This window comes from Balaenoptera musculus, chromosome X (assembly GCF_009873245.2).
Source record: "Balaenoptera musculus isolate JJ_BM4_2016_0621 chromosome X, mBalMus1.pri.v3, whole genome shotgun sequence".
Taxonomy (NCBI): Eukaryota; Metazoa; Chordata; class Mammalia; order Artiodactyla; family Balaenopteridae; genus Balaenoptera; species Balaenoptera musculus.
In genome coordinates this window covers 127,671,540-127,687,623 of record NC_045806.1, presented here as the reverse complement: position 1 = coordinate 127,687,623, position 16,084 = coordinate 127,671,540, and the positions used below count along the sequence as shown (strand labels likewise).

General features: G+C 51.8%; 1 protein-coding gene across 1 annotated transcript in view; it reads left to right on the top strand.

Moving 5' to 3' along the window:
* The window catches only part of LOC118888404 (transketolase-like protein 1), a 63,746-nt gene that overhangs the window by 8,114 nt on the left and 39,548 nt on the right, over positions 1-16,084 (top strand). Inside the window, exons 5-6 of the mRNA XM_036839352.1 lie at positions 48-241; positions 3,665-3,833. Coding sequence (XP_036695247.1) covers positions 48-241; positions 3,665-3,833 — 363 coding nt within the window. The remainder of the gene's footprint in view (positions 1-47; positions 242-3,664; positions 3,834-16,084) is intronic.

Sequence of the window (16,084 nt, the reverse complement as noted above, 5' to 3'; positions counted from 1 at the left end):
TCATTAGATACTTAGGGAATGAATGTGTTTTATCCATTGGGTTGCAGAAGTTGAGGATTCAGAAAATTGGCATGAAAGGCCAATGCCAAAAGAAAGAGTGGATACAATTATCAAACTAATTGAGAGCCAGATACAGACCAAGAAGAAGCTTGACCCAAAACCCCCTGTTGAAGACTCGCCTCAAATCAACATCACAGATATAGAAATGATCTCTCCACCTGCTTACAATGTTGGTGACATGGTAGGCAAACTGCTTTTTTCTCTGCTTTTCCTAAATACAGAGGACTCTGTTTACTCTGATCTCCAGGAATGAACAAATTGTTAGGTGATGTGGTACTTAACTAAAGATTATAAGCAATAAATATGGATTTACCTTCTCTTGTACTGTTTCTGATATTTATTCTTTGATTTCAAACTTAACTCAGGTCTGAATTTTCTTACCAGTCAGTCACTACTTATTTGTGTCCAGTGCTGTGCAACTTTTGTTTGCTTCTGTGTCTACTCAAAGGATGGGGGCCTGGCTGGATTGATCTGTTGGGCTTATTCCCTGGATTACACAAGGAAACACACCAATTCATCAAGGACCAGTTCTTCAAAAAGGAAACAAATTAGGCACTAAAGGCTGAACATAAAACCTTTCTGCTTTTTGTTACCATTTTTGTATTCAAAGTATGCAGGGTCTTCACAACCTAAGGAAATAAGGTGGTGAGCCTGGGAGGAAGGAAATACTTATTTATTTGGGGACATTTTGAGTGTTACTTACGTTTTCTTAGCCTGGTAAATATGGGTTTAAAATAAATGAATTGACTATTTGAGAAATTAGAAAACAAATTTAAAAGCAGAAGAACGCTATTAATAAGGGAAAAGTACATATAAACAGAGGCTACTTTGGTAATATGTGTTAACACTTTAGCTGTTCACACCCTTCAAACTAGCAGTGCAACTCACAGGAATTTATCCTACAGAAACACCTGTGCAAGTGTGCAGAATAGAATGAATGTCAATTGCAGCATTGATTATGATGAAATGTTTATGTCTGGAAGGTAGGTGGGATTATGGGAGCTTTTCATTTTTTGAAAGAAGTGTATATATTTTACTAATAGGAAAAATTAAGGAAACAGGCCAGTTCGTAAAAAGTTAATGAATTAAAGAACAAGAAGTCACATTAATACACAAATCAAAGAGTTGGCTCTTTGAATTACTAATACAGTAGACAAACCATTATCTAGCCTACTTAAAGAGATGAAAATCATAAATGAATAAAATTAGTCACTAGAGGAGATAACCACAGATGCGGAAAACAGAATTTTGAGAAAACTATGCTAATTGGTATGAAAACCTGTAAAAAAAAAAAAGGACCTCTTTTAGGAATACATAAAATACCAAAATTGACTAAAAAGACACAAAACACTTAAGTAGATCAACAGCCATAGAAAAATTTGAGAAAACTGTCCAAGAGTTGTACCTCCAAAGTGCCAGGCTCACTAAGTTGCAAGAGTGACTTAATTTTAACCTTCAAGGAATGGGTTAATTCCTAGGCTATTTCAAACCTTCTTGAATATGGAAAAAGCCATTTATGAAGCTGAAATGTTATAATGCTAGCCCAAAGGAAATAACTACAGGCCAACCTCACTTATGAATATTGATGTAAAAATTCTAAATAAAATGTTCGCTGGTCTCAACTCAGTACCTTAAAGAGGTATATGAATCAGTGAAGTTCAAATTAGTAATGCATATCATTCCCCAGTATTAGGAGGGGGGAAATTATGATCATTAACAATTAAAGACTCAGTCCTGACGATGAAAAGGCAAGCCTATTTGCAGGTGGTAGAGTTGTATGTCTGGAAAGCCCAAGAGAATTGACAGAAAATGGTTAGAAATAAGAGGAGTCCAGAACGAGAACTTGTAGCAAAACTAATATACAAAGATTGATTCTTATATTAATAAAATGGAGAGATTATCCCTTTTACAATGGCAATAAAAACTAAAATAACTAAAAATAAACTTAAGTATATAAGGTCTATGTTAAGATACTTATAAAACTATAGCCCTAAGAGAAGCTCACATGCCTTGTATGCATGAGATGCTCACCAAGTATTTGTGAGTAGACCATTGCCAAAAGGATGCCACACAAACCTGTCATTTCCCTTACCTCTGGGGAGAGGAACTGGGAGAGCAGGAGGAAGATGGCCTTTTCACTCGATATCCTTTCATAACCTGACTTTCGTACTCATCTACATGAATTGCCTGTTTTAAAAAATATTTTTAGGAGTGTTTAGATGAATGAACAAAGACAAATGCGGAGGCAAACCTTGTTTTTTTTTTTTTTTTTTTTTAAATTTTTATTTATTTATTTATTTTTAATTTATGGCTATGTTGGGTCTTCGTTTCTGTGCGAGGGCTTTCACTAGTTGTGGCAAGGGGGGGCCACTCTTCATCGCTGTGCGCGGGCCTCTCACTATCGCGGCCTCTCTTGTTGCGGAGCACAGGCTCCAGACACGCAGGCTCAGTAATTGTGGCTCACGGGCCCAGCCGCTCCGCGGCATGTGGGATCCTCCCAGACCAGGGCTCGAACCCGTGTTCCCTGCATTAGCAGGCAGATTCTCAACCACTGCGCCACCAGGGAAGCCCAAACCTTGTTTTTTTAAATAACAGCTTTATTGAGGTAATAAAGCTATATAAAGCTATAGATTTCTATATAATCTACCCATTTGAAATGTACAATTCAATGGTTTTTAGCATACTGACAAGAGTTGTGCAACCATCACCACACTCAATCTTACAACATTTCCGTCATCCCAAAGAGAAACCCTATACCCATTAGCAGTTACTCTCTATTCCCACCCAGCCCCTAGTAACTGCTAATCTACTTTCTGTGTCTGTGGATTTGCCTATTCCAGACATTTCATGTAAATGGGATCATATAATATGCAAAGTTTTGAGTCTGGCTTATTTCACTCAGCACTGTGTTCTCGAGGTTCATCCGTGTGGTGGCAGTACTCCATTTTATGGGTATATCATATGTTTTATTTATCCATTCACCTGTTGCTGGACATTTGGGTTGTTTCTACCTTTTGGCTATTGTGAATAATGCTGCAATGAACATTTGTGTACAACCTTTCGTATAGATGTATTTTTCTCTTGGGTATATACCTAGGAGTAGAATTGCTGGGTCGTAGTAATTCTGTTTAACTCTTTGAGGAAATGCCAAACCTTGTTTTTTTTAATAGAAAAACTCAATATTGTAAGGATGTCAGTTCTCCCCTAAATTAATCCATAGATTGAGTCCAATCTCAAACAATATCCTAATGGAATTGTTTATTATTTGTATTATGTTTCTAAAGTTCTACATTTTAATATTTACAGTGAGTATTATCAGTTTTATAGTTAAACACTCACAGAGGCATTTGCATTTTGGGCAATGTAAATTTTTAAATCAACTATAGGAATGGGACAGAAGAATAAATTTATTTGGGGGAAATTGATACCCAGTGAGCCAAGTATGGATTTAAAATTGGCTAGCAGTCCTTTTTTATGACCCTAGAGGAGATTATTGGTGAATCACAAATTTGCTTTCTTCATTAAGGTAGATGACAGTTTATAATTCTACCAATTCACCTTCCTTCTAAACCCATTCTAAGAAACTCTACTGTTTAACTTCCAGATAGCTACTCGGAAAGCATGTGGTTTGGCCCTGGCTAAGCTGGGCCATGCAAATGACAGAGTCGTCGTGCTGCACGGTGACAGCAAGAACTCCACCTTCTCTGAGATATTCAAGAAGGAACACCCTGAGCGCTTCGTTGAGTGTTGTATTGCTGAGCAAAACATGGTATGTATGCTGGGGACATCCATCTTGAGTCTTCTCATTGACAAACAGTGGCCCACCAGACATAGGAGGGGCTGCGCTGTGTTACAGTTTTTCTTTCCACTTATAAAAGCAAAGGAGCTGGAGGAAAAAAGTGTCGGGGGAAACAAGTACAGAGCAGCCAGGCAGAGTCTGAGGGGTGACTTCCAGGACCGCAGGGAGGGGCTCCAGCCATCTGCCCTCAGGTCTCCAGGCCTAAAGCATGCCCAGCTCCCTGGTAGCTCTAGGTGACCCCACTCTTCCTGCCCTGCCCATCCCACAACCAGGCAATCCTACAACATCCCAGAGGCCAATAGATTGAAAGCTACAAGGGACTGTGGTTTTTCTCTCCACCTTGTTGCATGGGGCCTAATATATCCTAGATATTCAAATGTTGCCCTAATTGCAGCCTCAAGAATGTCAGTAGTGCTGTGGCCTTAGGTAGAGCTGTTCTGCTTATCTGTGCTTCAGTCTCTTCCCAGGATGACATTAGCGCAGGAGTCCCTTATGCATGCACATATCCGCACACACTCCCCTCGAGAGAGAGAAAGGAGTTTGTGCAAGTAAACGCCTTGACTTGTAAAGCTCTGTGCCACTGCAGAGGCCAGCGCACATGTACCTTCACATCGTAGAGGCCAAAAACAGCACTGGCCAGAAATCTATGGGCCAGCAGGCCTTACGTGACCACCAGAGAGATTGTATTTGGAACAAGTAGTATTTACAGATATTTTAAATTAGTTGCCAGCTTTTTTTTTTCTTTTTTCTTTTTTTTTTTGCCTGTACCATGTGGCATGTGGGATCTTAGTTCCCCGACCAGGGATCGAACCCGCGCCCCCCTGTGTTGGAAACACGGAGTCTTAACCACTGGACCGCCGGGGAAGTCCCAGTTGCCAGCTTTTAAAAGTCAGGAAATTTTATATGGAATCCAAATTTCTGGATTCTCTTGAAGAATGGGAAGATCTGGCAACATTGGGACGACATTCCTTCCTTCCTGCCACCAGTTAGCTGGAGCCAAGCAGGGGCCCCATTTAGATGGGGGTCCACAGCCAGCTCACCATGTCCCTGCGTCCTGCTGGCCCGCTCATTTGTTCACGGTGCTTCCCTGGCCCTGTCAGTGTTGGAATTTAAGCCCCCCTGTTCAGTAAAGTAGGTCATTGCAATTGTAAGAATATGTACATTTTTCTGTGGGTCTCATTAAGCTAAGCTGTTTCCATTTTGAATGGAAAAAAATACAATTCATAATTTTCTGAATTGAGCCACCTATCAAAAAGCTTACTTCCTAACTCATTGATTCTTTCAGTCAGCAGCTGAAGGCAACGAATAAAGCAGCAGCCAGCAAGTGGGTAGCATCCAGGGCTACCAGGTGAAACTGGTGACTACAGTGATAGCGTGACTAGGGCCAGTCAGCAGCAAGGTCTCAGAGGACGTGACGTTTAAGCTGAGACTTAAGTGACAAGGAGTCAGTCATGCGCAGATCTTTGGGGGACGGTATTCCCAGCAGGGGGCCCAGCTAGCTCTGTGGCACGCCCAAATCTGAGCTGTTCAGGGAGCAGAAGGGAGGGCCGCTGTGGAGAACAGCTTGCTGGGGGGAGCGGGGGAGGTGACAGGAGATGGCGACTTGGACCAGGGCAGCAGCTGTGGGGTTGGAGAGGAGCAGACTCATCCAGAATCTGCTTTGCCGGGAGAGTCGGCAGGATGCCATGGGGTAGGTGTCAGGGCAGGAACCAAGGCTGGCGCTAGGGCAGAGGCCAGAGCACCTGGGAGCGGAGGAGTGTTGCTTCCTGAGATGGACAAGACTGGGGGAGGAATGGGTTTTGGGAACGCAGTCAGGAGCTCTCTTTGGGCCCTGGGGTAGGGGGGTCAGGGTACCTGTTAGACCGGGGATGGGGGTGCCAGGTAGCTTAGAGGATAGATCATTTATCTCCAAATGTGTTTGCTTTCCAAACTGCTGAATGTGTTTTTCTAAACTAGATCTTTTTCTGCCTAGCTTTAAGTTAACATCTAAATTTTTCATCACAGATTTAAGTAGATGCAAAGGATATAATTTCCCGTATATTGAAATTTGTGACACTTTAACACTCAAATCATCCAATTACATGAAGGCTCTCTTTGTCAGAAATTAAATCCGTTTTTCTACTTGAATTCTTATTTCCGTTCTGCTTCCCCAAATATATTTATGCATGAAAGCCTTTTGTTGACAGTTCTTTTCTGCAATAAAAATATGCATATACATTGACAGTTTTTAAAAATTTTCTTATGTCCATAGGCCTTGGAGCATTACAATTTGTTTTCTTCTAGATTGAGCTACAGTTATAATTATTAGCTCGTGTAGCATTGGTTAAGTACACTTAAAGCTAGAATGAGACAAGCTTCAGAACAAAATCTATTCGTATTTTAATGATGTAAGTGCCAAGAAACCTTGTTTACATAAATAAGGTGATGGGAAGGGAAAGAGTTTTGTTGTGGCAACATCATTCAATTCATTTGAATTCCTTCCCAGTTATAAGCCAAATATCACACAGTGATCTTTCATGTTAAGTTGTTGGTGGAAAATTATTTGTAAAGGGTTGACAGTTACATTAGGTTCTCTTTCAGTTTTGTTAAAAGAATTGGAAAACCCCTGACTTAAAAAAGAATTTGTTATCCAATCTTTTGAGTTCTGTAGTTTCTCAAGGCTGCTATGATTATTTCGAATTGTCCTTTCTGTTTTGACCCGGAGCTCTTACACTCCAGGGTGTTGCCCAACTGAAGGACCCGATGAGGGTGAGAGAGCGCCTTTCGGCAGTCAGTGACTGGGAGGCGATTATCAGGGAGACAGCGGGAAGTAGGCCCTGGGCCCTTTTGCTGGCAGACGGACATGGGAGTCAAGGATCTTGACGTTGAGACCAGCCACAGCCATGTGCCCCTTGGACGGTCTTTGTTTACCTCAAGATGTTCATTTTCTAGTTTGAAGCCTGCCAGGGTATGTGAGCCTGCCCTTCCAGCGGAGGTGAAGAATAGAGAGAGAGAAGCGTGGTTAGCATCAAGCACATCAGACTGACACAGTGGGACCATATGCTGGTTCCCTGTGGAGGGCGCAGATGAGGAGGAGAGTGGCCCGAGGCCCAGGACTCAGTCTAGGTGCGCCGCCCAGCAGAAGCGGCCTAGGCAGGGTCAGCAGCGTTCAGTGAGACGGCTGGTCTGTAGTGCTGGAGGCACCTGAGAGGCCAGGTACGATGCACACAGGGTCTGTAGTGCTGGAGGCACCTGAGAGGCCAGGTACGATGCAGACATGGTCTGTAGTGCTGGAGGCACCTGAGAGGTCAGGTACGATGCAGACAGGGTCTGTAGTGCCGGAGGCTCCTGAGAGGTCAGGTACGATGCAGGCAGGGTCTGTAGTGCTGGAGGCTCCTGAGAGGTCAGGTACGATGCAGGCAGGGTCTGTAGTGCCGGAGGCTCCTGAGAGGCCAGGTACGATGCAGACAGGGTCTATAGTGATGGAGGCTCCTGAGACGCCAGGTACGATGCAGGCACGGTCTGTAGTGCTGGAGGCTCCTGAGAGGCCAGGTACGATTAGGCAGGGTCTGTAGTGCTGAAGTCTCTTGAGAGGCCAGGTACGATGCAGGCAGGGTCTGTAGTGCTGGAGGCTCCTGAGAGGCCAGGTACGATGCAGGCAGGGTCTGTAGTCCTGGAGGTTCCTGAGAGGTCAGGTACGATGCAGACAGGTTCTGTAGTGCTGGAGGCTCATGAGAGGTCAGGTACGATGCAGGCAGGGTCTGTAGTCCTGGAGGCTCCTGAGAGGTCAGGTACGATGCAGGCAGGGTCTGTAATGCTGGAGGCTCCTGAGAGGCCAGGTAAGATGCAGACAGGTTCTGTAGTGCTGGAGGCTCCTGAGAGGTGAGGTACGATGCAGACACGGTCTGTAGTGCCGGAGGCTCCTGAGAGGTCAGGTACGATGCAGGCAGGGTCTTTGGTGCCGGAGGCTCCTGAGAGGTCAGGTACGATGCAGGCAGGGTCTGTAGTGCTGGAGGCTCCTGAGAGGCCAGGTAAGATGCAGACAGGTTCTGTAGTGCTGGAGGCTCCTGAGAGGTCAGGTACGATGCAGACATGGTCTGTAGTGCCGGAGGCTCCTGAGAGGTCAGGTACGATGCAGGCAGGGTCTGTAGTGCCGCAGGCTCCTGAGAGGTCAGGTACGATGCAGGCAGGGTCCGTAGTGCTGGAGGCTCCTGAGAGGCCAGGTACGATGCAAGCAGGGTCTGTAGTGCTGGAGGCTCCTGAGAGGCCAGGTACGATGCAGACAGAGTCTGTAGTGCTGGAGTCTTCTGAGAGGCCAGGTACGATGCAGGCAGGGTCTGTAGTGCTGGAGTCTTCTGAGAGGTCAGGTACGATGCAGGCAGGGTCTGTAGTGCTGGAGTCTTCTGAGAGGTCAGGTACGATGCAGGCAGGGTCTGTAGTGCCGGAGGCTCCTGAGAGGCCAGGTACGATGCAGACAGAGTCTGTAGTGCCGGAGGCTCCTGAGAGGTCAGGTACGATGCAGGCAGTGTCTGTAGTGCCGGAGGCTCCTGAGAGGTCAGGTACGATGCAGGCAGGGTCTCTAGTGCCGGAGGCTCCTGAGAGGTCAGGTACGATGCAGGCAGGGTCTGTAGTGCCGGAGGCTCCTGAGAGGCCAGGTACGATGCAGGCAGGGTCTGTAGTGCCGGAGGCTCCTGAGAGGCCAGGTACGATGCAGGCAGGGTCTGTAGTGCCGGAGGCTCCTGAGAGGCCAGGTACGATGCAGGCAGGGTCTGTAGTCCTGGAGGCTCCTGAGAGGCCAGGTACGATGCAGGCAGGGTCTGTAGTGCTGGAGGCTCCTGAGAGGTCAGGTACGATGCAGACAGGGTCTGTAGTCCTGGAGGCTCCTGAGAGGTCAGGTACGATGCAGGCAGGGTCTGTAGTGCCGGAGGCTCCTGAGAGGCCAGGTAAGATGCAGACAGGGTCTGTAGTGCCGGAGGCTCCTGAGAGGTCAGGTACGATGCAGACATGGTCTGTAGTGCCGGAGGCTCCTGAGAGGTCAGGTACGATGCAGGCAGGGTCTGTAGTGCTGGAGGTTCCTGAGAGGTCAGGTACGATGCAGGCAGGGTCTGTAATGCTGGAGGCTCCTGAGAGGCCAGGTAAGATGCAGACAGGTTCTGTAGTGCTGGAGGCTCCTGAGAGGTCAGGTACGATGCAGACAGGGTCTGTAGTGCCGGAGGCTCCTGAGAGGTCAGGTACGATGCAGGCAGGGTCTGTAGTGCCGCAGGCTCCTGAGAGGTCAGGTACGATGCAGGCAGGGTCTGTAGTGCTGGAGGCTCCTGAGAGGCCAGGTACGATGCAAGCAGGGTCTGTAGTGCTGGAGGCTCCTGAGAGGCCAGGTACGATGCAGACAGAGTCTGTAGTGCTGGACTCTTCTGAGAGGGCAGGTAGGATGCAGGCAGGGTCTGTAGTGCCGGAGTCTTCTGAGAGGTCAGGTACGATGCAGGCAGGGTCTGTAGTGCCGGAGTCTTCTGAGAGGTCAGGTACGATGCAGGCAGGGTCTGTAGTGCCGGAGGCTCCTGAGAGGCCAGGTACGATGCAGACAGAGTCTGTAGTGCCGGAGGCTCCTGAGAGGTCAGGTACGATGCAGGCAGTGTCTGTAGTGCCGGAGGCTCCTGAGAGGTCAGGTACGATGCAGGCAGTGTCTGTAGTGCCGGAGGCTCCTGAGAGGTCAGGTACGATGCAGGCAGGGTCTCTAGTGCTGGAGGCTCCTGAGAGGTCAGGTACGATGCAGGCAGCGTCTGTAGTGCTGGAGGCTCCTGAGAGGCCAGGTACGATGCAGACAGCTTCTGTAGTGCTGGAGGCTCCTGAGAGGTCAGGTACGATGCAGACAGGGTCTGTAGTGCTGGAGGCTCCTGAGAGATCAGGTACGATGCAGACAGGGTCTGTAGTGCTGGAGGCTCCTGAGAGATCAGGTACGATGCAGGCAGGGTCTGTAGTGCTGGAGGCTCCTGAGAGGTCAGGTACGATGCAGGCATGGTCTGTAGTGCTGGAGGCTCCTGAGAGGTCAGGTACGATGCAGGCATGGTCTGTAGTGCTGGAGGCTCCTGAGAGGTCAGGTACGATGCAGACATGGTCTGTAGTGCTGGAGGCTCCTGAGAGGACAGGTACGATGCAGACAGGGTCTGTAGTGCTGGAGTCTTCTGAGAGGCCAGGTACGATGCAGGCAGGGTCTGTAGTGCCGGAGGCTCCTGAGAGGCCAGGTACGATGCAGGCAGGGTCTGTAGTGCCGGAGGCTCCTGAGAGGTCAGGTACGATGCAGGCAGGGTCTGTAGTGCCGGAGGCTCCTGAGAGGCCAGGTACGATGCAGGCAGGGTCTGTAGTGCCGGAGGCTCCTGAGAGGCCAGGTACGATGCAGGCAGGGTCTGTAGTGCCGGAGGCTCCTGAGAGGCCAGGTACGATGCAGGCAGGGTCTGTAGTCCTGGAGGCTCCTGAGAGGCCAGGTACGATGCAGGCAGGGTCTGTAGTGCTGGAGGCTCCTGAGAGGTCAGGTACGATGCAGACAGGGTCTGTAGTCCTGGAGGCTCCTGAGAGGTCAGGTACGATGCAGGCAGGGTCTGTAGTGCCGGAGGCTCCTGAGAGGCCAGGTAAGATGCAGACAGGGTCTGTAGTGCCGGAGGCTCCTGAGAGGTCAGGTACGATGCAGACATGGTCTGTAGTGCCGGAGGCTCCTGAGAGGTCAGGTACGATGCAGGCAGGGTCTGTAGTGCCGGAGGCTCCTGAGAGGTCAGGTACGATGCAGGCAGGGTCTGTAGTGCCGGAGGCTCCTGAGAGGTCAGGTACGATGCAGGCAGGGTCTGTAGTGCTGGAGGCTCCTGAGAGGCCATGTACGATGCAGGCAGGGTCTGTAGTGCTGGAGGCTCCTGAGAGGTCAGGTACGATGCAGACAGGGTCTGTAGTCCTGGAGGCTCCTGAGAGGCCAGGTACGATGCAGGCAGGGTCTGTAGTCCTGGAGGCTCCTGAGAGGCCAGGTAAGATGCAGGCAGGGTCTGTAGTGCCGGAGGCTCCTGAGAGGTCAGGTACGATGCAGGCAGGGTCTCTAGTGCCGGAGGCTCCTGAGAGGCCAGGTACGATGCAGGCAGGGTCTGTAGTTCCGGAGGCTCCTGAGAGGTCAGGTACGATGCAGACATGGTCTGTAGTGCCGGAGGCTCCTGAGAGGTCAGGTACGATGCAGGCAGGGTCTGTAGTGCTGGAGGCTCCTGAGAGGCCAGGTAAGATGCAGACAGGTTCTGTAGTGCCGGAGGCTCCTGAGAGGTCAGGTACGATGCAGACATGCTCTGTAGTGCTGGAGGCTCCTGAGAGGTCAGGTACGATGCAGACAGGGTCTGTAGTGCCGGAGGCTCCTGAGAGGTCAGGTACGATGCAGACAGGGTCTGTAGTCCTGGAGGCTCCTGAGAGGTCAGGTACGATGCAGGCAGGGTCTGTAGTGCCGGAGGCTCCTCAGAGGTCAGGTACGATGCAGACAGGGTCTGTAGTGCCGGAGGCTCCTGAGAGGTCAGGTACGATGCAGACAGGGTCTGTAGTGCCGGAGGCTCCTGAGAGGTCAGGTACGATGCAGGCAGGGTGTGTAGTGCCGGAGGCTCCTGAGAGGTCAGGTACGATGCATACAGGGTCTGTAGTGCTGGAGGCTCCTGAGAGGTCAGGTACGATGCAGGCAGGGTCTGTACTGCTGGAGGCTCCTGAGAGGTCAGGTACGATGCAGGAAGTGTCTGTAGTGCTGGAGGCTCCTGAGAGGTCAGGTACGATGCAGACAGAGTCTGTAGTGCTGGAGGCTCCTGAGAGGCCAGGTACGATTCAGGCAGGGTCTGTAGTGCCGGAGGCTCCTGAGAGGCCAGGTACGATTCAGGCAGGGTCTGTAGTGCCGGAGGCTCCTGAGAGGCCAGGTACGATGCAGGCAGGGTCTGTAGTGCTGGAGGCTCCTGAGAGGTCAGGTACGATGCAGGCAGGGTCTGTAGTGCTGGAGGCTCCTGAGAGGTCAGGTACGATGCAGGCATGTTCTGTAGTCCTGGAGGCTCCTGAGAGGTCAGGTATGATGCAGACAGGGTCTGTAGTGCCGGAGGCACCTGAGAGGTCAGGTACGATGCAGGCAGTGTCTGTAGTGCTGGAGTCTTCTGAGAGGCTAGGTACGATGCAGGCAGGGTCTGTAGTGCTGGAGTCTTCTGAGAGGCCAGGTACGATGCAGACAGAGTCTGTAGTGCTGGAGGCTCCTGAGAGGTCAGGTACGATGCAGGCAGTGTCTGTAGTGCTGGAGTCTTCTGAGAGGCCAGGTATGATGCAGACACTGTCTGTAGTGCTAGAGGCTCCTGAGAGATCAGGTACGATGCAGGCAGGGTCTGTAGTACTGGAGGCTCCTGAGAGGCCAGGTACGATGCAGAGAGGGTCTGTAGTGCTGGAGGCTCCTGAGAGGTCAGGTACGACGCAGACAGGGTCTGTAGTGCTGGAGGCTCCTGAGAGATCAGGTACGATGCAGACAGGGTCTGTAATGCTGGAGGCTCCTGAGAGGTCAGGTACGATGCAGACAGGGTCTGTAGTGCTGGAGGCTCCTGAGAGGTCAGGTACGATGCAGGCAGGGTCTGTAGTGCTGGAGGCTCCTGAGAGGTCAGGTACGATGCAGGCAGGGTCTGTAGTGCTGGAGGCTCCTGAGAGGTCAGGTACGATGCAGGCAGGGTCTGTAGTGCTGGCGGTTCCTGAGAGGTGAGGTACGATGCAGACAGTGTCTGTAGTGCTGGAGTCTCCTGAGAGGCCAGGTACGATGCAGACAGGGTCTGTAGTGCTGGAGGCTCCTGAGAGATCAGGTACGATGCAGGCAGGGTCTGTAGTGCTGGAGGCTCCTGAGAGGTCAGGTACGATGCAGGCAGGGTCTGTAATGCTGGAGGCTCCTGAGAGGTCAGGTACGATGCAGACAGGGTCTGTAGTGCTGGAGGCTCCTGAGAGATCAGGTACGATGCAGGCAGGGTCTGTAGTGCTGGAGGCTCCTGAGAGGTCAGGTACGATGCAGGCAGGGTCTGTAGTGCTGGAGGCTCCTGAGAGGTCAGGTACGATGCAGGCAGGGTCTGTAGTGCTGGCGGTTCCTGAGAGGTGAGGTACGATGCAGACAGTGTCTGTAGTGCTGGAGTCTCCTGAGAGGCCAGGTACGATGCAGACAGGGTCTGTAGTGCTGGAGGCTCCTGAGAGATCAGGTACGATGCAGGCAGGGTCTGTAGTGCTGGAGGCTCCTGAGAGGTCAGGTACGATGCAGGCAGGGTCTGTAGTGCTGGAGGCTCCTGAGAGGTCAGGTACGTTGCAGGCATGGTCTGTAGTGCTGGAGGCTCCTGAGAGGCCAGGTACGATGCAGGCAGGGTCTGTAGTGCCGGAGGCTCCTGAGGGGTCAGGTACGATGCAGACAGGGTCTGTAGTGCCGGAGGCTCCTGAGAGGTCAGGTACGATGCAGACAGGGTCTGTAGTGCCGGAGGCTCCTGAGAGGCCAGGTACGATGCAGGCAGTGTCTGTAGTGCCGGAGGCTCCTGAGAGGTCAGGTACGATGCAGACAGGGTCTGTAGTGCCGGAGGCTCCTGAGAGGTCAGGTACGATGCAGACAGGGTCTGTAGTGCCGGAGGCACCTGAGAGGCCAGGTACGATGCAGACAGAGTCTGTAGTGCTAGAGGCTCCTGAGAGGTCAGGTACGATGCAGGCAGTGTCTGTAGTGCTGGAGTCTTCTGAGAGGCCAGGTACGATGCAGACAGGGTCTGTAGTGCTGGAGGCTCCTGAGAGATCAGGTACGATGCAGACAGTGTCTGTAGTGCTGGAGGCTCCTGAGAGGTCAGGTACGATGCAGGCAGGGTCTGTAGTGCTGGAGGCTCCTGAGAGGTCAGGTACGATGCAGGAAGTGTCTGTAGTGCTCGAGGCTCCTGAGAGGTCAGGTACGATGCAGACAGGGTCTGTAGTGCCGGAGGCTCCTGAGAGGCCAGGTACGATGCAGGCAGGGTCTGTAGTGCCGGAGGCTCCTGAGAGGCCAGGTACGATTCAGGCAGGGTCTGTAGTGCCGGAGGCTCCTGAGAGGCCAGGTACGATGCAGGCAGGGTCTGTAGTGCTGGAGGCTCCTGAGAGGTCAGGTACGATGCAGGCAGGGTCTGTAGTGCTGGAGCCTCCTGAGAGGTCAGGTACGTTGCAGGCACGGTCTGTAGTGCTGGAGGCTCCTGAGAGGTTAGGTACGATGCAGGCAGGGTCTGCAGTCCTGGAGGCTCCTGAGAGTTCAGGTACGATGCAGACAGGGTCTGTAGTGCCGGAGGCACCTGAGAGGTCAGGTACGATGCAGGCAGTGTCTGTAGTGCTGGAGTCTTCTGAGAGGCCAGGTACGATGCAGGCAGGGTCTGTAGTGCTGGAGTCTTCTGAGAGGCCAGGTACGATGCAGACAGAGTCTGTAGTGCTGGAGGCTCCTGAGAGGTCAGGTACGATGCAGGCAGTGTCTGTAGTGCTGGAGTCTTCTGAGAGGCCAGGTACGATGCAGACACGGTCTGTAGTGCTGGAGGCTCCTGAGAGATCAGGTACGATGCAGGCAGGGTCTGTAGTACTGGAGGCTCCTGAGAGGCCAGGTACGACGCAGAGAGGGTCTGTAGTGCTGGAGGCTCCTGAGAGGTCAGGTACGACGCAGACAGGGTCTGTAGTGCTGGAGGCTCCTGAGAGGTCAGGTACGACGCAGACAGGGTCTGTAGTGCTGGAGGCTCCTGAGAGATCAGGTACGATGCAGACAGGGTCTGTAGTGCTGGAGGCTCCTGAGAGGTCAGGTACGATGCAGGCAGGGTCTGTAGTGCTGGAGGCTCCTGAGAGGTCAGGTACGATGCAGACAGGGTCTGTAGTGCTGGAGGCTCCTGAGAGGTCAGGTACGATGCAGGCATGGTCTGTAGTGCTGGAGGCTCCTGATAGGTTAGGTGCGATGCAGACAGGGTCTGTAGTGCCGGAGGCTCCTGAGAGGTCAGGTACGATGCAAGAAGTGTCTGTAGTGCCGGAGGCTCCTGAGAGGCCAGGTACGATGCAGGCAGGGTCTGTAGTGCCGGAGGCACCTGAGAGGTCAGGTACGATGCAGACAAGGTCTGTAGTGCCGGAGGCACCTGAGAGGCCAGGTACGATGCAGACAGGGTCTGTAGTGCCGGAGGCTCCTGAGAGGCCAGGTAGGATGCAGGCAGGGTCTGTAGTGCCGGAGGCTCCTGAGAGGCCAGGTACGATGCAGGCAGGGTCTGTAGTGCCGGAGGCTCCTGAGAGGCCAGGTACGATGCAGGCAGGGTCTGTAGTGCCGGAGGCTCCTGAGAGGCCAGGTACGATGCAGGCAGGGTCTGTAGTGCCGGAGGCTCCTGAGAGGCCAGGTACGATGCAGGCAGGGTCTGTAGTGCCGGAGGCTCCTGAGAGGCCAGGTACGATGCAGGCAGGGTCTGTAGTGCCGGAGGCTCCTGAGAGGCCAGGTAGGATGCAGGCAGGGTCTGTAGTGCCGGAGGCTCCTGAGAGGCCAGGTACGATGCAGACAGGGTCAGGTGTCCTCTCCGTTTGGCAGCTTCTGGGTCCCTCACAGGGAATGGCAGCCTAGATGAAGGGAAACGGGCAGAAAGTGGGAAATTAGGAAGTGTGCAAAGTTTCCTGTGAAGGAGAACATAGACGAAGGGCAGCATCTGGCACGGGAAGACAAGGTGAAAGTGAGGGGGGAAGATGGAAGATAGTAGCACACACTTCAGTGATCAGAGAGGGAGAAACTGAGGGAACATGGGAGGGGAGGGAATGATTGCACATTCAGAGATGCCCTTGAGGAAGCAGGAGAAGGCTGAGGTTCAGCAGGGTGGGCAAGTGGGCCTCAAGGTAGGTACCGGTCTGCCCCGTCTCCTACTGACACGGCGGGGACGTGGGGACGGATGGGAGAGCCTCCGTTGTTTGCCTCTCTTCCCCAGGACATGCGCAGGGGAAGCATGCGAAGGGGCAGGGAGAGAGGGGACAGAAGGTAGGGAAGAGAATAGGAAGGAGACCCACGGTGACTGCAGGGCAGCCTTGAGTGTCTCGAGCTTCCACATCTTGGATTTGAAGGAGCAGGGTCAGCACTGCAGCTCCTCTTTGTGGCAGCATTCAGGGGACACCGTGGATTTGCCAGGTTTGGGGTTTTCCCAGGTAGGTGCCTGGGGGAGGGGTGGCAAGGTGAGAGGGTGCAGAGTAGAGGTTTCCCTGAGATCCCCACACTCTGTGCTGGGGAAC